The sequence below is a fragment of the Carassius gibelio genome, chromosome B2 (assembly GCF_023724105.1).
Source record: "Carassius gibelio isolate Cgi1373 ecotype wild population from Czech Republic chromosome B2, carGib1.2-hapl.c, whole genome shotgun sequence".
In the NCBI taxonomy this organism is placed as follows: domain Eukaryota; kingdom Metazoa; phylum Chordata; class Actinopteri; order Cypriniformes; family Cyprinidae; genus Carassius; species Carassius gibelio.
The window spans coordinates 18,707,355-18,730,816 of record NC_068397.1 but is presented as its reverse complement, the minus strand read 5'-3'; the positions used below and the strand labels follow the sequence as shown (position 1 = coordinate 18,730,816).

At 37.3% G+C, this 23,462-nt stretch overlaps 2 protein-coding genes and 1 non-coding gene across 3 annotated transcripts; 2 read left to right on the top strand and 1 right to left on the bottom strand.

Moving 5' to 3' along the window:
• Positions 1-13: 13 nt before the first annotated feature.
• LOC127950763 (60S ribosomal protein L7-like) lies at positions 14-3,180 on the top strand. Its single transcript, XM_052548021.1, has 7 exons — positions 14-141; positions 710-812; positions 908-1,074; positions 1,287-1,424; positions 2,286-2,395; positions 2,479-2,696; positions 3,126-3,180. The coding sequence occupies exons 1-6, from the start codon at positions 128-130 to the stop codon at positions 2,685-2,687; spliced, it is 741 nt and encodes a 246-aa protein (XP_052403981.1). The 5' UTR covers positions 14-127; the 3' UTR covers positions 2,688-2,696; positions 3,126-3,180.
• Positions 1,131-1,220, top strand: LOC127951719 (small nucleolar SNORD12/SNORD106). The gene has a single exon (XR_008152719.1). It is a non-coding gene; the product is annotated as a small nucleolar SNORD12/SNORD106 (small nucleolar RNA).
• Positions 3,181-3,386: 206 nt separating the features above from the next.
• Positions 3,387-22,899, bottom strand: LOC127950746 (potassium voltage-gated channel subfamily B member 2-like). The gene is made up of 3 exons (XM_052547989.1): positions 22,558-22,899; positions 19,996-20,662; positions 3,387-7,015 (listed from the first exon to the last, which is right to left on the bottom strand). The coding sequence occupies exons 2-3, from the start codon at positions 20,569-20,571 to the stop codon at positions 5,090-5,092; spliced, it is 2,502 nt and encodes an 833-aa protein (XP_052403949.1). The 5' UTR covers positions 20,572-20,662; positions 22,558-22,899; the 3' UTR covers positions 3,387-5,089.
• Positions 22,900-23,462: the final 563 nt, after the last annotated feature.

The window sequence follows — 23,462 nt, the reverse complement described above, 5'->3', positions numbered from 1 at the left end:
AATAGTTATTGCACTTTTTCTTCTTAAAATGCAGGCAATAGACCTTGAGACCTAATACATAACCGGAAGGACCTCGCTTATAATACGCCACCGCGCATGCGTAGAAGCCTCTTTTACTGTAGGGATAATGGCGGGCGAAACGTAAGTTGTAGACCGTGCCATTTAGATCCTTTTCCATCGCTTGTAATACGGCTCATACAATATTGTTTGGAGACTAAATGAGCAATATATGTATATTTAAGCATTAAGATGGGAAAATTGGGAGCAGCAGGGAACGATGAATCAATAAATTTGATGTGAATGTCGTGTAGTCTGCTTTGCTTGAGTCGGCTGAGCAACGTGTGATAAAGCAGCTGATGAAATAATATTAAAATGTGTCCGACTGAGTATATCTGTATGTGGAGACCATAAAGTGATATTAGATTGGGAAATACTCTTGTTCAAGCCAACATTTACACACTCGTTAGCTGACTGCTAACTTCAGGCAAAGCGGTGGTGCGGTGTGTCACGCTAGTAACGTTACTGTTCCTGTTCATAAAGACAGCCTAGAAGATTTAGTTATATACTATTTATAATATATATCTGGGTTGTGTAAGTTAGGTTATACATAGTGTGCTTTTTTTGTGTGACAGTTGTCATAGCCTGGTTTGCATGCTTTACGTGGATACAACGAAAATGACAAATGTGCAACTTTTCGGTTTTTCATCAGAAAGAAGAAGGTCCCTTCAGTCCCTGAAAGCCTCGTGAAGAGGCGACAGCGGTTTGCTGCCATCAAGGCTATCCGTCAGAAGAAGGCGGCAGCTGACAAGAAGGTTAGTTGTTCAGACTTTACCAGCTTGCCTGTGAGATGTTGAAAAGCATCAGAGTAGAGCCTAAAGTGAATATGCATCTCTTCTCATGTCCCCAGACCCACAAAGTCACCAGGAAGCTCATCTTCAAGAGAGCTGAAGCTTACCACAAGGAGTATAGGCAGATGTACAGGCGTGAAATCCGCATGAGCAGGATGGCTCGCAAGGCAGGCAACTACTACGTCCCAGCTGAGCCCAAACTGGCTTTTGTTGTCAGGATCAGAGGGTAAATTTCCACCTCGCTGTTTTGTTTGTCTGCCGTGTTGCAGACAGATGTCATCGATTGTGGTTAATGATGTTGCTCTTTTTTCCCCATCTTATCGACCATGGTGATTCCTCTTGAAATTAAGCCAAATCCTCTGAAACCACCACCAAGTATTAATCTTACTTAAACTCTCTTTTGAAAGTTGTTGATGAAGTGCCTTGTTTCTTCCTCAGTATCAATGGTGTCAGCCCCAAAGTCCGCAAGGTGCTCCAGCTGCTCCGTCTCCGCCAGATCTTCAACGGTGTCTTTGTGAAACTGAACAAAGCCTCCATCAACATGCTCCGAATTGCAGAGCCCTACATTGCTTGGGGGTATGTAAATATGTTTAAGGTTGATGTATAAATTGTGAATGTCCATGGTGTATTTACAGCTGTCTTATTGTTAAAGGTTTGGGTTCAGTGATTTGTTTTTAAAGAAATTAATAGTTATCCAGCAATGATTAGATTCAACTTTATTGTCAATAAGCAGAGTACAAGTACAAAACTAATGAAATGCACTTAGCATTTAACCAGAAGTGCAAGAATATAATGTTGAGCTGTACAACATTTTGTTTTTAACATTGATAAATGTTTCTTGAACACCAAATCAGTATAATAAAAATTATTTCTGAAGGGTCATGTGATACTCAAGATTAATTACTAAGAGTAATTTGCCATCACTTGAGTAAAATACATTTTTAAATAAAATGTATTTTATAAAGTAATATTGTGAAATTTGTGCGGTTTTGCTATATTTTGGATCAAATAAATGCAGACTTTGTTAGGTTTCAAAAGCATAAACTTAGCTAACCCCTTATTTTAAACGGTAGTGTATACTTTGCTCAAAAATTAGTTTCTCATGTGCTCATCTTTGTTACTAAACCGGTTTAATCTTTTTTTTTTTTTTTTCATTGAATGGCTTTTAGACTCAAATGAGTGCTTCGATTTTGTCAGTGTGACATGAACATTTGACTTGTCAGATTAATATTAACATCACATTGAAAGTGACCCATCATAGTGCAGCATTTACTTGTCACTTGTCATTCACCATTCTTCTCCACAATTGTGTTCACCAATCTTTCCCCTATTGTGTTCAATGGAAGAATCATTTGGGAGGAATACTAATGTGAAATGTGTTGTCACTTACATGTACTTTCTCTGCTTGCTAAACCTCCATATTGCTTTTGTTTTCAGGTACCCCAACCTTAAATCTGTGCGTGAGCTCATCTACAAGCGTGGATTTGGCAAGATCAGGAAGCAGCGCATTCCACTGACAGACAACTGCCTTATCGAGAGGGCCCTTGGTAAGGACAAGCCAGTGCACAGCCTGATTGAACATTAGGTGTTATAGGATAAAGATTTAATCACATGATTGGTATCTCTCCAGGTCGATATGGAATCATCTGTGTTGAGGATCTCATCCATGAGATCTACACTGTTGGAAAGAACTTCAAGTGTGCAAACAACTTCCTCTGGCCATTCAAACTGTCCTCCCCTCGAGGTGGCATGAACAAGAAGACCACCCACTTTGTTGAGGGAGGTGATGCAGGAAACAGGGAGGACCAGATCAACAGACTCGTCAGGAGGATGAACTAAGACCATTAGGTGAGCACCTGATCTCAGAAGTTTGCCTTCCGTTTGTTCTTTCAGACCATATTGGAAATATGTGTGCGATTCAGGTTATTAGTACATTGTATTAAATGTGTTATGTAATCTGATGTGCTATAATTAAAATTGTGTTAATTTGCATACGGTGTACTATGAGCTGTATGTTAGCTGTTTATTGCATTTATTAATCTATAAAACAGTCTTTAGGCATTACTGGTTTGGAAGTCATGTTGTTCACATTCCCACATAGCAGGGAAGTTCTGAAATGATTCAAATTTAAAGAGGTTTGAATGTCCTCTTAAGGCCTGTTGGGAATTAGTCCCATTTAAAGTAAATGTCAGGGAAGAAAAATCTTTGTACTGATGTACAACTGCCCTTTTCAAAGTCAAACTTGTAATCTAAATGTTTTTGATTTATCTCTTACAGGTTTTTGGAACATTTCTGCTGTTGGTCTGTGAGAAAATAAAATCATTTACACAAACACTGGTTTTGAAATGTATTTCTTGCCATCTCTTTATTGTGCGACACTTTCGTCTGCTAATATTATATACTGTAAAGCATGTGTCTCAGCCGCATTAAAAAAGATGCTACATCTGTGAGCCCTCACAGCTAATGAAGCATCTCACCTTTAAACCATGTAAGGATGAGGTTGGAGGTCTACTGACTGTAAAGAATGTGCTCATAGTGTCCTGTACAAACATTTATTTTCTTTAATGGTCATTCTATGTATCTGGAACAATGCAGTCGCTACGTCAAAGAAAAGATGAACAACTAAACATCACATTGATATATCAACTAGGATCCAAACTTAATGAAAAAAATAATGCAGAAATGAAATTGGAACGTATATACAGTAGTCAAGTTGTATTAAAGATAAATCTGCTCGAAGCTTGTGCAAGTAGATGATCATGCAGCGCTTTAGTTATGTCCAGTGTTCTGTTCCATCACCTTTTGATTTGAAAACAGCAAACAACCATTTTCACATACAGAAAAATTAGGGCTTTCAAGATTACATAAAAAAACCTGAGAACTCAATTATACTTGCATATTTTACTCTATAAAAAATTAGGACTTTCTGTACATACTTGTCTGAACCAATCCAAAGATCTTAACGCCTTCTCATAAATGACTGTTTATGAAAAGGCACCGATTTTAATACTTAAAGCAGGGCTTGTGTTCCTGCTTAGTTTTGTTTTAAAAATCACCTAAGTACGATTGACATCATAACTTGTGTATCTGTGTTTCTACACTAAATGGATGCAGCTGATTATGTCTCGAATGTACAGTTAATATACAAATCATACGCTCAAGGTTCTGCATTGAGCTGTTGATATCCAATGACCTTGTTTCCGGGGAAAGTGTGATGCACCTCTGGAGGAACGTTAAAATTACATTCTTTAATGTACAATATTCCCATCCAGTCAAGCTGACGTCTCGTAGAAATAAAGTGCCGTTTCCTTCATCCAGCAGAGGGCATAGTTGATTTACTATGGCCGTCATGGGTTTCCCTCGGCTGATTCTGAAATAAAGGCGTTTTAAAAACTGATCTTTCCATACAGTTTCTCAGATTCGCTGATGTGGAGTCGCCACCCCAGTAACCATGCTAAACTATTTATTTCAAGAATGTATGTATTGCTAAGTAGACTATGGCTCAACTTTAAAGTGATGCTAATGGAAACACTTGAACCTGTGTTTCGCTGAAACAGACATGCTCATATAGATATCAGAATATTTAGTATACTGACGTGTTATATTTTGATAAAAGGGATGGTAAAAGAAAAAACGAATTTGATTTGATCCACATTTGCAGAGAGAACTGAACACTTTGTGTTGCTTCATATATATGTCCACTGAGGAATAATATCAAATGAAGGCATATTTTGGTCAAAAATGTTATTTAAAGCTAAATCAATTTACACCGGTAGCGCTTTGGTCAGAACTATTAAACAAACCCAGCAAACATGTTACAGTGGTTAGTCTTAAAAAATGTGTGCGCACAACATCTGCTCAGTGGGCTGTAAATTACAAAGAACGATTTGTGGGATATTATCACAGTTGTCTGAATCAGCCAATGATTTGAAATCTATATGATTCAGCTAACTAATCCTTCACATGGAGGGTTGTACTGTTACAAAATAATGATAGAATAATTAAGAGTATTATTTGTTTTTTAATGTCATCCCTCTGTATGAATATCAGTAAGCTCTTTGACGTTGAGAGCAGACCTTCTCTCTCAGGATCATAAAGTAAATCTCTGCGGCTATGCAGTCCGATAGTGTCAAAGAAAGACAACAGAAAATCCCCTTCACTACATCAGTATGCCTCTTTCTGTCCACATACTTTGATGCATTCCTTCTGTGAACGTGAACATGTCAATGCAACCCATCGCATCACATGCTAGTTTCACACGGTGGTGAGCGACCTCCCTCCCCCGAAGACTTGAGAATATCAGGTGAAAGGAGGTGGTTGTCCACCTTTTGTCCACTTTGAATGTTGTCTTCTGCAGCAATGGCCCCAACCGTGGCAGAAGCACAGTTTTGTGCACTTTTAGGCGAGGTGGGAGTAACAGCAACTCTATCGATGTGGTTTCTCTCTCTTTGGGTATCCGAAGATGACAGACTGAACCCAGGAGAGCTTGTGGCTCCGTCCTCTTCAAAGCCTTTCCCTGGGGACCTGGGACTGTGCCGAGGAGAACCCAACAGCAGTATTGGATCGGATACCGGTAGCTTTGGTGTCAGTGTGGCCGTGTCATCCGTCACAACCAAGTGCAAGTTGGAAACCCCCTCGTCTACAGATTCAGTGAAGTTCACTTTGAGTCCCTTGACTTTGACTTGGTTTCCTCGTGGAGGGCTCCTTACGTTTTCACCGCTTGGATCAAAGCTTTGGTTCTCTTCGCCCTGCGACATGGTGCTGCCGCCTGACTTGCATTGAACAAACTCGTAGAGGCCCTCTTTGATGATCATGGGCTGCTTTGCTTTCTCGGGAGCTCGTTTCTCCAGGGATGTGATCTGGCTGAGGTCGAGCGGTGGAGGAGCGCGTGGATGCCTTGTCTGTGCTCCTGTGAAATTTGGCAGTAGCGCGCTTCTCTCTACCTCACTGATGTCTGTGGCACAGCTGGCAAAACTGTCAACGCTGGACAGGCTTCTTATCTCAGTGATGGGTCTCTCTTTGTGCCGTGGTTCGCACTGCACTACCTTCATCTCCATCTCTTCTTCTTTTGCGATAGTGCTCGCTTTGGAAGCCGAAGGTCCGCTGCTGCTCATGGATGAGGTGGCCGTCATCTGGTTGTACATTTGCTCGAGGGATTTTGCATTCAGACGTTGAGGGCTTGAAGTAGGTTTGAATAATCGTTCAGGAGAAGCCAGCTGACCTATTTCTTGATATTTTGCATCGAACCCTTTGGAACCTGAGTCAGAGTTTGGGTTCTTTTGATAGTTCCAGCGACTGGGTGAAAGATGATTGTCTGTGCCCTTATCCTCATTCTTTTCTATGACGACATCCAATAGTTCCATATTGCGAGCGAAGGCATCTTTCAAGTTCATCGACACAATGCTCCCATTCCTCTTGGCCCTCTCAAGCGCTTCTCTTCGTTTGATAGCCTTTTCTTGTCGTTTCTGTTCTTTGTAGAACTCAGAAAAGTTGTTCACAATAATGGGAATGGGCAGAGCAATCACTAACACCCCAGCAATGCAACAGAGACCCCCCACTATTTTTCCCAGAAGGGTTTGGGGATAGATATCTCCATAACCTACAGTTGTCATAGTAATTGTTGCCCACCAGAATGAAGCGGGAATACTGGTGAATTTCGTAGCATCTTCATCTTTCTCAGCAAAGAACACCAGACTGGAGAAGATCATGATGCCCATGGCTAAAAACAATATCAGCAGTCCGAGTTCATTATAGCTTCTTCTCAGCGTGAACCCAAGAGACTGGAGACCAGTCGAGTGTCTCGCGAGTTTCAGAATTCTCAGGATTCTCATGATCCGGAAGATCTGAACTACCCTGCGCACATTCTGGAACTGGAGGACACTCTTGTTGGATTCTGTGAGGAATATTGTGACATAATAAGGAAGGATAGCCAGCAGATCAATGACATTGAGTGGCCCTTTGAAAAACTTCCACTTGTTGGGAGAAGACAAAAAGCGGAGAAGGTACTCCATAGTGAACCAGGCGATACAAATGGCTTCAACGTGGGCCAGGTTGGGGTTGTCGTTGGATTGGCCGAATTCATCAATCACTTGTAACTCAGGCAGGGTGTTCAGTGACAGTGCAATGGTTGAAAGGATGATGAACAGAATTGATATTATGGCCAGAATCTGCAACAAAACAAAAAGAGGAAAGCATTTAGTGATGTACCATCATTTACTCCATTTACAAACTCCGAAGTGTCCTTCTAATTGTGACAACTGTATACTCATTCAGAATATGTAAATCCTCATATCAAAATATAAAGTGCTACTTAAGTTGACGTCAGTTTAGGCACTTCATTTGAAATCAAAATAGACTAAAGGTAGTTTCAAAATTGTAAAAATAGTGTTAAGGCCCGTTCACAACGAAAACTATAACTATAAAGATAATGATATTAGTGTCCACACCAGCCAACAATATTGTCTGTTTATTCTAAGCGCATGTGTGTCTGCCGCTTTAAATTCTCAAGCTCATAACAGCAGGACTGGTTCTGATTGCCTGTCAATGTTATCGTTCATCAGAAAAAAAATCGTTCTGAAAGTGTTTCCAATGATATCGTTTCTCTGTGCTTTTATTGTTATAGTTGTGGTGTAGACTCTGCTAGTCTTTAATATTAAGAATGATTTTTAGAACTAGTGTATATCGTTATCTTTATAGTTATCGTCCTTGGTGTGAATGGGCCTTTACAGATATTCAAGTTTAAAGAAATTGTGACATTTCATGGAATATATAATAATAATAATAATAAAGCAAAGGCTAATGGAACTAAGAGCAAACAAAGTGAGAGAGTGAAAGAGACTTTGCCCTCATCCTTATTAGGATAATGTGATCTGCTTCGTCTGTTCTCTCATTCTACTGCACATCAATTCACAAATGGCTTTGACAAGAACTTATTGATCAGCTACTTTGTTAGAATATGGAGGTTGTCTCGTGAGGTTCTCTAAATCTTCTTGCAAGGTAATCAAATAACCCTGATCAGACTGAGTTACTTGTCTGGCTATTCTATTGCATTTCATCAAATCAATTTCCCTGTTTGCTGCATTCCAAGTAGAGGAAACATCACATTCTCATAAAAACCAAGCATTAACAATGCAAAACTTTTGAAATGACAGTGTCAATCTTTGAATGCCAAGCGTGAAGTCTGAACCTATTTCTGCAGAAATTTTGGGACAACACATCTCTATCTATAAATGTATTAATCATACTTTTGGAAAAGGTACTACATGGGTTTCTTTTTTTTTTTTTTAAATGTATATTGATCAAGAGATGTTTATATATTGAGCCTTTATAATTGCTGTATCAATTTTAGGCTTCTTCAGAAATCCTTCAGTGATATGAAATGGTTTTCGTGATGCCACTATGGTTTTCATTGCCTAAATACTATACATATGCATATACATATTTATAATTCACATATTTAAGTTTTTGGGTTTTAGGGAACTAATTTAGACTATTGTACTGCCATTATGCCCTTCTAAATTATACTGTCATCAAAGAAGTAACAAACTATAACGTTCTACAAAAGACAGTGAGCAACAAATGGAGAAACTGTTACTCATTCACTGGAACTGCATTAAGAGGGGATTAATAATGATCCTGGGTGGAGAATAAAACAGCTGACCTTGACACGGTCCTGTCATTGTGGGTGGCGTAAATTCCATTATGAAAGGAATTTCATAATACACTTCAAAATGTTCATGATCAACTTCATGATATTACACCAAAATGAATCACACCACAGACAAATATCAAGTCATACTACGCCCAATCTAAATGAATCAACTCTCCTAAAAATATCAATGCACGAAGGAATGGAGGTTTTCACTACTTTCACACAATAAGCATTGTGACACAATCTGCCAGCATAATATTCTATACTAGAATGATTCTTGTTACAATGTTTAAGGAAAACTAAAGAGATTACTGGTTGATTCTTCCCTTGTGGGGGGAGGGGAAAGACTGAGTAACTGCTCCTAACCTTTCTATATCCTTACTATAGATAGAAACTCAATCCTATTACAATTATCCTGAAATGTCCTCCCACACAAACGACAATGTGAACACCCTCGCAAGGTCCATATGTTCTTAAGAAAGAGTGAAAAATGTCACGATGTTGTGATTGCAACAGCAACATTGCATTACAATCGATGCTTTTTCAAGGCTAATTCAAGGGTCTTGGTGAGGGCTTCAATGATGCAGTGCAAGGAAAACCTATAAAAAGGCAAAGTCTAAAGCATCTAAACAGTGTTACTTTGCTTGTTTCATCAATGAGCCAGGCTAAACATATGTCGGAGTCAACAGGAAGGCACAAATGAACGCACATGTTTGCCGCTAAAGGTGTCTGACATTGTTTAATGCAGTAGAAGTATAAGGAAAGGACTAGCTCTCAGGGAGCTCTCAGGGAGCCTGTAATTGCCATCGCATGACGCAGTGATTGTCTCTGCCAGGTAGGGTTGAGTAGAGCCTGGCTGTGACCAAGAGACCTAAAGTCCAGTCAGAGGTTGACCTATCAACGAAGATAAGAGTAAAAAAGAGCTGATTTTAATCCCTGGGGAGAGGGTCACTGAGGTAACTCTACATGACATGTTATATATACCAGCGGTCCCCAACCTTTTTAGCGCCAAGGACCGGTTTAATGTCAGACAATATTTTCACGGACCAGGCTTTAAGGTGTGATGTATAAATACAACAAAATAAAATGATACGACTGGCATAAAAACTGTGGTATATATTAAATATAGTAATAAACATGAATGCACTGTGTATTCTTATGCAACTTTATTAGCAGCGTCCTCATAACATCACACCAACAACATAACATGAATAACATCCTCTCTGCTCCTAACGCTCACTGACTCTGCAACATTAAACATGCCTTAAAAATATAAGATACCGCAAAAACTCACCGCGCCCAACAAAATTACTAAACTTTTAAACTATATATATATATGGAATGGAATGGCACTAAAATCAGAGCAGTGTTCTGACTTTATGATAACTTTAAGTTTGAAGGACATGAATTCCCAGCCTTATGTGTCACTGTGGTCAGTTCATTAATCAGTTTCACTGAGGTTCTGGGAAAAAACCTTTATATCAAGGTACATCATACATGCCTCTGCTGACACATGCAGTAAGGCTGTATTTGCTCTTAACGCAGGAGAGACAGGAGCGATAAGTACTGAAGGAGAAAGGCAGGAGGATTAGTTAACTGTCCTCATCTGTGGATCTGTATAAACATGATTACATGGGCAGTGATCTCAACACAGGGAGATTTCTGGCATTGGGCCAGGGGTTATGTGTATAGGGAAGCACAGGACGCACCAAGAGATCCTTCAAGTCACCTAAACCTAATTTAATTCCATCTTAGAGAAAGGGTACTACCTTGCTGATGTCACAAAGGCTTTTTTTTACATTAGTTTAATGCGTTTCATAAAGGAAGAAATGCATTGATGTTTTTTGAGTCTGTGGCATTCAGAACCATTCGCATGTTATTTTTCTATTTTCAGAATGACATTTTGAAATTTAATGAAAAGTATAAAAAATAGTAAAAAAAAAAAAATTTAACTAAAAATAAAGTCTTTTTTTCTGGCAGCTAATGTTGTTAATAATGTTTTTGTGTCATTGATTAAAATAAATAAAAGTATTGTCAAAATTGTACAAAGGTTTATTGGAACCAATATTATCTTAAAGTAAACAGACATGAAATGACTGCTACTTGACAAATAAATAAATCTGTAAAATATGTAAAAAGTGTATTTTGCAAGAAAATAGTATTTTAGTTCATCTACTTCAAAATGTACTGTTTAATTTAATGTGTTCTTTGCCCTTTTTTTGTAATTCGTAAATTTACAAAAATGATTTACTGAGTGAATTTATTTTCTATTTTTATCAGTGTATGTGGATATGAAAGATTGTGAAAGATAAACACTGCAATGAAATATTACACTTATATTAATACTTAAGTAATTTTCTCTACAATTTAACTGCGAAACAGTTGCATTTGTCTGAAATGAGAGATTGAATGTATATGGAGTGATAAAAGAGACATGAAAGTAGAGCGAATTTCATTTACTCGGATGAGCAGATAATTTTGAAACACTGCATTTCATCTGACCAGTAGATGGTACTATAGACCAGAATCAAGAATTGCATTGAAACCATATAATAAACACATAAATCAATACATATTTGTCTTCATTGTATAATATTACATTATATTTTATCCCTTTTCATGGAGTTGCAGTATCTCATATCGAATGCATACAATTCCAAGAGACTAACAATGTACATGATGTAAAGGATGTGTGAAATTAAATTTGAGTCTGGTTAAGGAATCTACTATAATGTGGAGTTAAGCTGCTTTGGTCCTTGGAACATCTGAATTTTATGGTGAGTTTGGCCAAATAATAATTAAAAAAAGATCTGAAAATAATCACAAATAATATCTCTATGGAAATACTGTTAACTGAAAGCAATCTAGCTGAACATGAGGATTTGCCTTTTAATCTTCAGGGTGAGGTGGATTTACCTGTATTGAAAAAAGTGGAAAACCAGGATATCAAGAACATGAAATATATTTCTACGAAATAAAAAATGGGAGAAGAAAAAGAAGAAAAAAAATATATATATATGTGAATGAGAATTTTTTTTCTGGAAAGAACTAATGAATATTTGGTAATGCTGATTCATGTTTCAGAGCAGCACCATGGACAGCTCCTTAACTCAAACCACTAATCCTGCAAAAGGCCTGTGATTCAGGAGTTAAAGTGTTAAATCCATCTTCTTTTATCTACAAACCTTGGTTGGAGGCTCGAATGACTCAGTAATGTGTTCTCTCAGAAACAATCACAACAGGGCAAGCTTTCAGCTCTTCCCTTAGAGTAGGGTGTGTTGTTTGCACAAACAATCCTGGCATCTATTGCTTGATAGGGCTGTTTTCTCTCCGTTTAACTATTTGAGAAACACCTTACTGTCAAAAGGGAGGAAAAAATAAAATTAAAACAAACTAGGATTGAGATAATTTCAGTCATCATTTGATGTTTCAACTGAAGGCAGTGTAAAACTCAAAGTGTCCCAGAAGACGCCTCTCTTCCTGAGAGGAAGTGAAGGTTAAATTATTTCTGGAGAACACTGTTATCATTATAGCCATAAGAGGAAGTAGAAACTCTGTCTGGAAACCCAAGAATGTCTTGATCGATACTGAAGGGTTATTTATAAAGGAGTGTCATGAGATCTGTTTGATTGTGTTTTTTATAGGATAGGTTAATTTGGGGCTTAACTTCCACATTTATCAAGTAGCTTTTGCTGAGTAAGAGACACACTATCCAGCTCCTCTATAATGCGCAATGGAGTGTCTGTGAACATGCAAAACATATAGAGGTTCCATCACGCATGAAATCAGCTGAGCTACAAGATAGTAAGATGACTGCTCTGTGTTTGACAGTGTCTTTGCATGCACGGGGGTGGGAGGAAGCAGGGGGTCGTGATTATAGTGATTAGTCAGTAATATGGCTCTGATGACTGTTTGTGATTTACAAGCTAGCCCTCAGCCTACCACTTACTCGCATGCAAAATATTCAGCAGCACAAGTGGGGTAGGCAGGCAACCTCTACTTAAACACAGTGTACAGCCTGCTGTTCAGTCTGTCCAACTGCAACTGGCTATTTTTAACACTAAGATATCTGCTCTCATAGTAGATCTAGGAGAATTTGTCCAACATTTGTTCCCCAAAAAGCATTTCACAGAATGGAAATCACAACTAGGTTCAAGGTGAGGATGAACTCAGAGGGTAAAACTTTAAGTCTTATCCTACAAGACTGGCAGTGCTCCTGCCCGTGGCAGGGTTTTAGCTCTCGTGGGTTGGGTAGGTGGAGCTAATAGCATGAATTTTGTTGTCACACTGTATGAATAGCACACAGATTGTTTAAGAAAGAGCATCATTAACACAACAGCATGAGATCTTATCTGCTTATACAAAACCTGGCTGTCTTAAATGTTAAAATGTAAATATACAAAAAATGTGTATGTGTGTGCATTTATGTATATATTACTTGATATCTATTATGTTTGTGCGTATATATTACACCGTAATGACCTAAACTGAGTTCTGAGACACATAACAATGAAAAACAAATCCAGTTACTTCATCACTGACCCAAAGGTCAATATAGATTATAATATGAAAAGACGGGAGGAAATCTTCCATGCGTACATTCCCCTTAAAAGCATCAGTCCTTCATAATTAAGCTTTCAAAGAAATATAATTTCTTCAAAAATATCACTGTATTTCTCAACTATAATATTTGTTAAACATCCAGCATTTTAATAACTCTAGCTTTGATTTATACTCTTAATATTTCCATTGACTATTCTGATATAAAATGTAATATTCTTCTATTGACTGAATGAAATTATTTTGTCTAGTAGCTTTCAGTTTTTTCATGTAAAAACATCATTTTGTTGGCAATGCTTTCATGGCTTAAACTGAGACTGTCTGGCAGATTCATAATCTTGTGCACCTCTGACATTGGAAAAGGAGCTTTGTTACACCAAAGTTAATAACCGTCTTTGAGACACCCTTTAAAAGTTTTCCAATTGTTAAACTCAAACTATTAAATATCTAAAGTTAATCTGTGTGTAGCACAAACCTTTTTTGTATATAATTGCATATGCATTTGAACATTTCCATGTATGCAGTGACTTTAAGGAGTAAGGATAAGGAAAGCATTAAAAATGTTATTGCTGTAATGAAATTCATACAAAAATGAAGTAATTTCAAGTCATGACAAGGTCATACATGCTGCAAAAATGCTAGATACACTACTGATATACATAGCGCGCTACATTAATAATTGGCTTTAACCCTCAATGAAGCTTCAATTATAGGATCAGATCATGTCTATAACTTGGGCTTTTATCCATCAGAGTTGAATCAAAGGTGGAACTGTAGCTATTTTGTTTGTTCATTACTCCGATTAAAGATAAATCCCTTTAGGTTTCTCAGGCTTAACCACATAACTGTGTGACATTGTGAGGGATGGAAACTTCTCTGAGTTGGCAGAAAGGCCAAAGGACTTGTTCCACTGTTCAACGCCCACGATGAGCCTATGTACAGTACTTTGCTCCCTTTGGGTCACAAGCTCAGCCCTATCTTTTCAAAGCACTGGATTACATAACGGGACAATTACTTTCAATTCAGAGATGTCTATTCTCATTTACGGATATCTCAGCTTTGAATTTCATAGTTTTAACCTTTGTCTAAACTCTCACATGGATTTAATAACTGAACCAGAAAAATGTTCTGCCATTTCTTTACAGATTTAGTCAAACTATATGAACATATAGGCTTACTATATAGTTAAAAAATAGTTTGTTTGTTTTTTAAATGAAGTGTTCAATTGTTTTGAAAAACAGTATTAATATAAATGTAATTGAAACCATTAACATATGTGACCCTGGACCAGAAAATCTCTTAAGTCGCTGGGGTATATTTGTAGCAATAACCAAAAATACATTGTAAGGGTCAAAATTATTGATTTTTCTTTTATGCCAAAAATAATTAGGGTATTAAGTAAAGATCATATTCATTTGAGATATTTTGTAAATTTAAAAAAAAAAAAATCAATTTCAAAAAAATTGCAAAGATCAGTAATGTGTGTTTCCAAGAACTTCATTTGGACAACTTTAAAGGTGATTTTCTCAATATTTTGTGGTTTTGTTTTTTGCACCCTCAGATTCCAGATTTTCTGATTGTTGTATCTCAGCCAAATATTGTCCAATCCTAACAAACCAATGGAAAGTTTAATGACTTACAGACTCTTATGACTGGTTTTGTGGTCCAGGGTCACATATGCTTGAGATATAATTATATTAAATCAAAAGTATATAGAGTTACATGCCACATTAAAGGGATAGAGACCTCTGTTTATCTTCGGAACACAGTTTAAGATATTTTAGATTTAGCCTGAGAGCTCTCAGTCCTTCCATTGAAGCTGTGTGTACAGTATACTGTCCATGTTCAGAAACATTTTGCTCTTTTTGGACCAAAATGTATTTTCGATGCTTCAAAATATTCAGACTGACCCTCTGATGTCACATGGACTACTTTGATGATGTTTTTCTTACCTTTCTGGACATGGACAGTATACCATACACACACTTTTAATGGAGGGACTGAGAGCTCTTGGACTAAATCTAAAATATCTTAAACTGTGTTCCGAAGATAAACAGAGTTCTCACGGGTTTGGAACAACATGAGGGTGAGTTATTAATGACATAATTTTCCTTTTTGGGTGAACTATCCCTTTAAACATTCATCTGTCTCTTTAAATCATATTATGCATATGAAAATAGTTCTTACTCTATAATAATCATAAAAGGAGATCAATTTACCATCTTCACTCTATAAGTACATTGCACAGCAATGCTTCAAGTCGAATGAACAAACAAACACGTGTGCGTATTTTATATCACTTAGATCATTCCCTGTAGATCTCACTGTCTCACGCGCAACGATTGGTCGATTATCTAAAATACCTGCATGTTATTGTTAACTACTTTGAATGTTTTAAGCAATATAAAAAGTCTGTCAAGGATGTGTCCCATATGAACGGCACATATGGCCACCCTACTGAGAGGGGAATTCACCGGGTATCTCCTTGCACCCAGAGTCTCAGCCAGAACCCAGGCTTCTTTATTTAGTAACAAAACCACCACAGACAAATAGCTTTTCCTTATTTTTCCCTTTCTCCCCCTTCCCCATTCAAGTGCTTGGCACAGAGAATTTCCACTCTGTCCACAGAGCTGAGAGCAAAGTATCATGTCACGATCAGTTACTGTAAATACACATAAATTATTCACACCACAGACATTTCAGAGGAACAGTGATCCCATCAAAACAATCTGCAGTGAACACCTCTTTACAGATAAAGATATCTGATAGGATGTCTCACAATATCAAGTACAGTTCTTTCCAAGATTCATAAAAATGCTATACAAATTTTACGTAAAAATATATTTGAGATTTATTTTTTAAATTGCAATTCATATGAAAAACAAATAAATATTTATGCCTTTTAGTTATTTGTCATGTATTATTTTTACTGCTTTATAAAAAAATATTAAAAGCATGTTATGTTAAATTAACTAATCTTAGTCATAAAATAGTCACTCAGAAGAGAGACGCTCCACAGTATAACTCACTTTCTTTGTTGGAATATAAAATAAAAATAAAAAGACATATTTCCTTTGTAAAAGGCTGATCTAAGGCACTACATTTTACACTAGTAAAAATTCTGTATAAGATTCTTGGTAGTAAGGAAATACATTTTTGTTTGTTTCTTTCTTTATTTTTAGCCAAGGCTAGAAAATAATAGCTTGACTACCAACTCAAATGATCAAAACATCTAATATGAGAGGCACATGAAAGTGCAAATTCAACCAGTATCATTTCCTGAGGTACTAATACCCTCATCCATTGTTATACCGTATGATGTCTCTTTGCATTGCTTACTAAAGGCTCAGGAGGTTTACAAAACCAATGGAGGTAATGTGACAGACAAGCTCTTAAAAGGAGCCGGGCCTGGCCATGTGATGGAAAGGGTTAGAGTCCTCTGACCTTTTGAGAGGACTCACACCACACAAGTCCTCTGAGATATGCAGAGTAAATGGGAAATGGAACCGTTAAACAAGAAGAAAAAAACTAAATTCACTAGATAGCTCACTCCTCAGCCAGCACATCAAACCATAGAGATGGTAAAACAATTTATGTAAGACAAGAAAATGGCTGGTTAAAATGCTTATTAAAATAAGTTCATCTACCCAGGTGTTTCACAATTCTTGACTTGGCATTTTGAAAGAGCGCGGAAAAGTCCACGTCCCCTGCTGCTCTTAATAACTTCCGCAGGGTGAAAAACTGCCTTCACTAATTGATTAACTGCTCTGGCTAAACACGTGACCACATTAAACACTGTAGCCATAAGCCAGACAAGCCAGGGCCCTCAGTCTATTTGTAGGAGCAGACTAGGTAAATCACCAAAGGAGATTAAGTCTCCATTGCCTCACAGAGAGCGGTATGTGCTGACCGCTAAACTAGCCACTGTTCACTTTATCTTCACTTTATCACTTTATCTTATCCCTTTTATAGCTTGATAGAAATCTTAACAGCTTATTTGATAGTCCTTGAAAGGATAAACACATTGTCATTTTCTTAAATAATTTAATGAGCTCAGCAGAGCATGTAACGGCTAAGAAGTCCATCCTAAACAATTAAGCAAAAATCTCTATATTAAAATTTCAAAGTTTATTGGTAATATAGTTCAAACTAATTACATAAATTTAGTTTTTAGGTTTAGTTACTCAATTTTCTTCATTTTTGTCAATAATTCTAAAAAAAAACAAAAACGAAAGGTTTGTCCAAAATATATTTAATAATTGCATTTGCATTTATCCCAAACATATATTGTGACCCAGGACCACAAAACCATTCTTAAATCACTGAGGTATATTTTTAGCAATAGCCAAAAAAAACACTATATGTGTCAAAATGATCTATTTTTCTTTTACGGCAACAATCATTAGGATATTAAGTAAAGATCATGTTCCATGAAGATATTTTGTACATTTCCTACTGTAAAAATATTTCAAAACTTAATTTTCGATTAGTAATATGCATCGTTAAGAATTAATTTGGACAACTTTAATGGGGATTTTATCAGTATTTAGATTTTTTTTTTTCAACTTCAGATTCCAGATTTTCAAATAGTTGTATCTCGGCCAAATATTGCCCTATCCTAATACACATACGTCAATGGAAAGCTTATTTATTCAGCTTTCAGATGATGTATAAATCTCAATTTCGAAAAAAATGGACACATAAGAATCACACATTTCAACTGGATGTATTTTCTTACCTCACGAAGTAAATTTCTTAATCTATTTTGATATCTGAAACCATATATTGACATTTTTAAAACTAAAAATACATTTCCTTGAACTGTGCATTACTGGTAATATTCTGCTGCAATATGCATCAACATGCATTGGGAAATACCTCCTCTGTAGCTCACCAGTCACGTCCTGCTCAAAAGCCAGTGTCCAATAACCAAACCAACTGAGCGCACAGAAATTAAGGTGAAGATCAAGGTTAGGAACTATTTCCCATTAATCTTGCAGCTCACATGCCATTAATTATGACTGGACCCCTGCAATGTTAAGGGGTTTGATTTGTCCTCCCTAAAACCCAGACCCAAGCATTCAAAAATTCAGAGCCACAGTAAAGTGCAGTTTACTGAAGAGAAATGCTTTGTTATTTAATATACTGCCATATATTGTTAGCACATGCAATACCATAACTTCTAAATAGGCTTGTTTCAATCCTGCAAATTATTATTTTTTCATCTCAAACCAATTCTTTCAGTGAACAATGGTGATATGACAAACTGAACTATGCTGAAGGTGATTTCGGCAATACACAGCTGCTTCTGGCCTGTCAGAGCAGACATTATAGCCGATAGGTGTAGGCTGAATGGACGCAGTGTGTTTGTGCTGACTCACTCAAATGACTGACTGGCAACAAATCATAGTGGCAGGGACTCAACCTACATCTTCCTCTCTGAGAGCAGTATGTGCAACTCCACCTGCCCAGTCCCACTACCAGTGACCACACATAATGCCAATGTAAATCAGAGTGAGATGATGATATACCTCGTCCTTTCTGGTCAGGTATCAATTGTTAAACAAATGTGCCCAAGAAAACATGTGGATAAAGTTTAATTTGATGCTTAGAGTTCACTTAGAGTTTTGTCAATTTCCCTTTATTTCAACCTTCTTTTTAAGACCTACAGCATCAGCCTTTAATTGTAAATACACTTTGAGTTCAGTGTTCTGCTTCAAATGTTGTAAATTAAATGTATGGAATAAAAGTATAATGTGATTTTAATATATTTTAAAACATAAAAAATATTTAAAAAACTTTAAATATAATCTATAATCATTTTACATATGATTGATCAACTTAATGAGAATGTTAGTCATCATAATTAAAATGCTAACATTGTTACTATTATGTATTATTATGGCACAAAATGCAATTTTGTTTAGGATTCTAGTCAGTTTTATCAAATATATTTGTCAGCTTATTTCATTTCTGGTTTTTTTTTTACCCCTTGGAAAGCCTCTTTTCTTGAGAGCCAAAGGGCAAGAAAAAAAAGTCCTGTACATTAAAGCATTTCACTAATGGCTCTTCTGACTGCTTCCCCTGTCTTTATTCTGGGAAGTAAGCGATCTGTGTATTGGGACTGGGCTGTGAGTGGAGACAAAGCTACTGAGCAGCTGTGAAAAAGCATTTTAATATTCTCAACAACTTTCTACCGGGACGATCTACTAATATGTGAGAAAACATAATTAATCAAAACTTACTTAAATCCACAATGAGAGATATTTAAAGCACCGTCTTTAACTTTAACAGACCATGACAGTGTTTTTGTTTTACTGACTCATTCTTAATCATTCTTAATTGAGTTACACATGCGCATATCATTCATCCGTGCAGCATCTCATCACATCGGTAAAATAAAGAGCAATAGCCAACATCTCTGATGAAAAATGCAGCCAAAATAGTTTCACACTGACATGCAGGAGCATAAATCTTCCCTCTAGCAAGCTATACACCACAAAAAAATATGCCTCTTCTTTTGTGGCATAATAGCCTTGGCTAATATGTCAATCATGACAGCCGGGGAAATGCATATGAGTTGTGTGTATTTATAAATTCATCTTTGGGTTTCATATTTCATCATATCCCTGCTGGCATCACTCTCAGAATTTTGCAGTCCAAACTTTACCCTTGAATTTTACCCTAGTCATTGTAAGACAAATTAATAATTCATTTCAAACTGAAGATTTGGGCTAACTCTCTTCAGCATTTTTTTCAGTGCTAGTTTTTCAAGTGCTAGTTTGTTGATCTAATGTTCTCTTAGATGCTCAAATGGAGCATCCTAAGTGAAAATATCATAAATTAATAATTATTCTGGCTGATAACTAGATAAATGAGTGTGGATACAGGCTGATATTTTGTACTGTGTATGTGCAGGCCACGTGCTTGCCCTACCTTGGCTGCTACAGAAGAGCTGGGTTTCTCCAGCAAATCCCAGAGCTTCTGCCTTTTATCTGGACAGCAGCCCGTTTCCACCTGATCTCCTTCCTTCTCCCTGAGAGTTTCAGCCTCTCTCCGCAGCTCTTCATTCATCTGCTCTTTCTTCTGATGGTACCGTGCCTGGCAACACGACTCCAGATAGATCTCATCGATCCCCCAGTAGTCAAGCTCCTGACCAAAGGACAGAGCGCACATCTCTTCCATCATGTGTAGCTTGCCAGTCCGGTAAAAGTTTAAAATGGAGGAAAAGGCACCTGGGTGCCTGTCAAAGAAATACTCATTATCATTAAGACTGTAGTCGTCGCAGATCTCCATTAAGGTTTCATGGGTATTGCAGTCTCTGAGTTTCCCCAGACGGGTTCGTGGCAGTCGGTCCAGGGTTCTCCATAGCACCTCATGGACCAGCCCTCCCACATTGATCCGGACTCTTCTGGATCTGGCTTTTGTCCGGATAATGTCGATAGGTTCTGGCGGGAGTGAGCCCTGTGGCTGTGAGACCCTCTGAGCTCCGAAGTTTGCCCTCTCAGTCATGACTGCTACTACTCAGATGTGATGCTGATTCAGATGTCAGTTAGGAGTACTATGATGAATCCACCTCAGACAAGGCCCTCCATGGTTGCACCTGAAAATCACAGACATTTCAAGACATCTTATCATGTAACAGAAAAATTATAATAATAAAAAAATAATAATAAATAAATAATAAATAATAATATTTGTGATAAAGCACAGGCATGTGATTAGAAAAAAAGAGTTCTAAATAAAGCCATTAATACAGTAAAAATAAAAATTTACGGAATTCAATGCATTCAGAACTCCAACACTATAATGACCCTATTTTATGCTCCAAAAATTAATGAAGCAACAAACTTTGAAGGCTAAATCAAGTCTCCAAAGCACCCAGTTTTTAGAAAGTAGAGGATTATGAAAGGAGGAATCTTAACAAGGGCCCAGGACTTCAGTAGTTCTGCTGTAATGGGGTCAATGAAATCATGCAGAATACGGTGTAAACATGTTCTCAGCTTAGAATAAAAAGTGTTATAATATGTCTAGGTTGTGTAACTGTCCAGAGTTTATTTAAGACTAAAAGTAAGTCCTGGAATAACTTTGTTTTAAAATATTATAATATCTGAATATGTTTTATCCAATAATTAAACGTATGTATAGCATAACTACATGCAGGAGGCCATTTTGTTGACATGTGACAAGAAAAACTGTGTGTGTCAAGGTCATTAAGTTTTTTTTACATTTTACTTTAATTTTTAAATAGCGTATTCTGACATTTTTATGTGGAGGCATGTTTTGGAGTAACACTAAGAAAACGTCTTGATATTCAAGACGATGACCAAAAAAAAAAAAAAAAAAAATTAATACAAATCTCGAAAATATCCTTATATTGTTATTATTATTATTCCGCTTGACATGACTATGACATTGTCAGTCAGTTAAGGGGTTAATGTGTAGCTAATATATTTGTTTTTATTTGTTTGCAAATTTACAATCCCCCCCCAAAAAAATCCAAGAAACATGGTATTTATTATTATTCATGTAAATTCAACAATGACAATTCAACGACAATTGAAATGTTCTTGTGTAGCATTGGATGTCAAGTAGGCTACTTTTGGCTCTGAGGACAGAAGGTAATGCGATTGAGTATTTAAGAATGTCTTGATGATAAATCCCGGCAGGACTATTTAGCGGGCTTCTATTTCCTGCTCTTAAAAGACTTCGTAACAGCCGGCTATTTAAAACTCCCAACCAGAGAGGAAACTATATAGGCCAACATTTCATAATGCTGCAGCACTGCGATGTATCAAAACTATAATGCCCCCTAGTTAGCATGGCATTAACACCCTGCCATAATATATCCGCAGCTTTATGCTTTATCCCCACAAGGTTAAATTGTTGTGCCCTGATATTACCAAACTCACTCTATAAACTCTTCTTTTTAACCATGTTACGGTGCACGAGATCAATAGTCAAGAGAAACACAAAAATATTGAGGAGAGACAAGTTTGTTACACAGCTAAAAAAAATAAAAATGACATCACTAATTAAATATTAAGAAACTATTCAGCCTTCGCGTCAAATTTGAGTCTCCCCCTCACAAACTTTGCATGTCAAGCTGTTCAGGAACGTTCATAACAGACTAATCCTTAAATCAGGAAGGTAGAGGCTGTACTTTCCAGTGCACCTGTCTCAGGACAGCTGATCAAACACTCTTCTACACCAAGGTTCTTATTAGATAACCATGAACCACTTTTGGCGTAAAACAAAAGTCGAGGTCGAAGTTTTTGTAAAACTAATTACATCAAGCAGCAAAGCTATTTTTTTCTGTCACGAGCCTTTATTTGTGAGAGTGAAGTCTAAATAGCTGGGACACGCTGAGAGCAGCAGAACTGTAGTGCTCTGGCATGGATGCCTGTCTGTGGAGTTTACTGTGCCTGAAGAAAACAGTGCAATCTTACGCACAACTATTTAAAGCGTTTAAAGCGAATGAAAGATGCGAAACCTTACCTTCCCACCGTTCACCTCTTGTTCCTTTACCTCTACAACCAAAAAGAAGTCAATTAGCCTCTTATTGCACCCTCCATCAATTCAGGGAAGTGAGGCGTCAGTGGTACCCATTCTGAGGGGGCAGTCGTTCCTCTTCATTCTGTATGGACCAAATCTCACAAACAACTCGCGCGAATTAAGCACAAAGACGAAGTTGGACCAAAGCTCAAAACTGTTGATTATTCTCGCCACGAAGCCATGATAGTGTGTTGAAAAAGTGGAAAGCGGCGCGCGTAAAGACAGTCAAACGCAGCGCTCGGCGGAGCAGCGACTGAGCACGAGCGTTCGCGCCGCGCGCTGCATCACAGTGAGTCCGGAGGTGAAGCCTAATTGGATTGAGCTATACATCACCGAGGATAGCAGCAGCATCAGATCCCTCCGTCCCATACAGAAGTCAGTGTCACTGATCTCTAGCTCTCTCATGGCCAGTTCAAACGAGGTGGGGACATGACACAATGGAACACGATGATCCACATCTGGAAAAGGGTTAATATAGAGCATATCAAGGAACCTGATATCAGTTCCGTGCCATTTAAGATGATATTTAAGATTGCACTATAGAGCCTAATCAGGGATCACTTCATTGGAAAGATTATAAGATTTAGATAGCTAGGGACTTGTAAAAGACACTTTGACACTGATCTAAAAACTAAGAGATGGCAAAATCAAACTCCTCTCTGGAGAACTTTAAATGAGTTACACACAATACCTCTATTATGATCATTAGTTGTAATAATAAGACTCAATGGGGGAAAGTGTTGTATTTCAATTGGCCACTGGATGGGGATATGATCCTTCTTTATCTCTGCAATTTCTCACCCCTTTACTCCCTGCACTACATACATACGCATTGTTTCATGTCAGCA

Bases quoted from the DNA above. Each gene is read 5' to 3' on its own strand.
- LOC127950746 (XM_052547989.1), bottom strand. From the start codon at position 20,571: ATGACTGAGAGGGCAAACTTCGGAGCTCAGAGGGTCTCACAGCCACAG. The intron at 7,016-19,995 runs GTAGGGCAAGCA...GTTTTGTTGCAG, and splicing joins GCTCTTCTGTAGCAGCCAAG to ATTCTGGCCATAATATCAAT.
- LOC127950763 (XM_052548021.1), top strand. The intron at 1,075-1,286 runs GTAAATTTCCAC...TTTCTTCCTCAG, and splicing joins TTTGTTGTCAGGATCAGAGG to TATCAATGGTGTCAGCCCCA. The intron at 2,396-2,478 runs GTAAGGACAAGC...GTATCTCTCCAG, and splicing joins CCTTATCGAGAGGGCCCTTG to GTCGATATGGAATCATCTGT.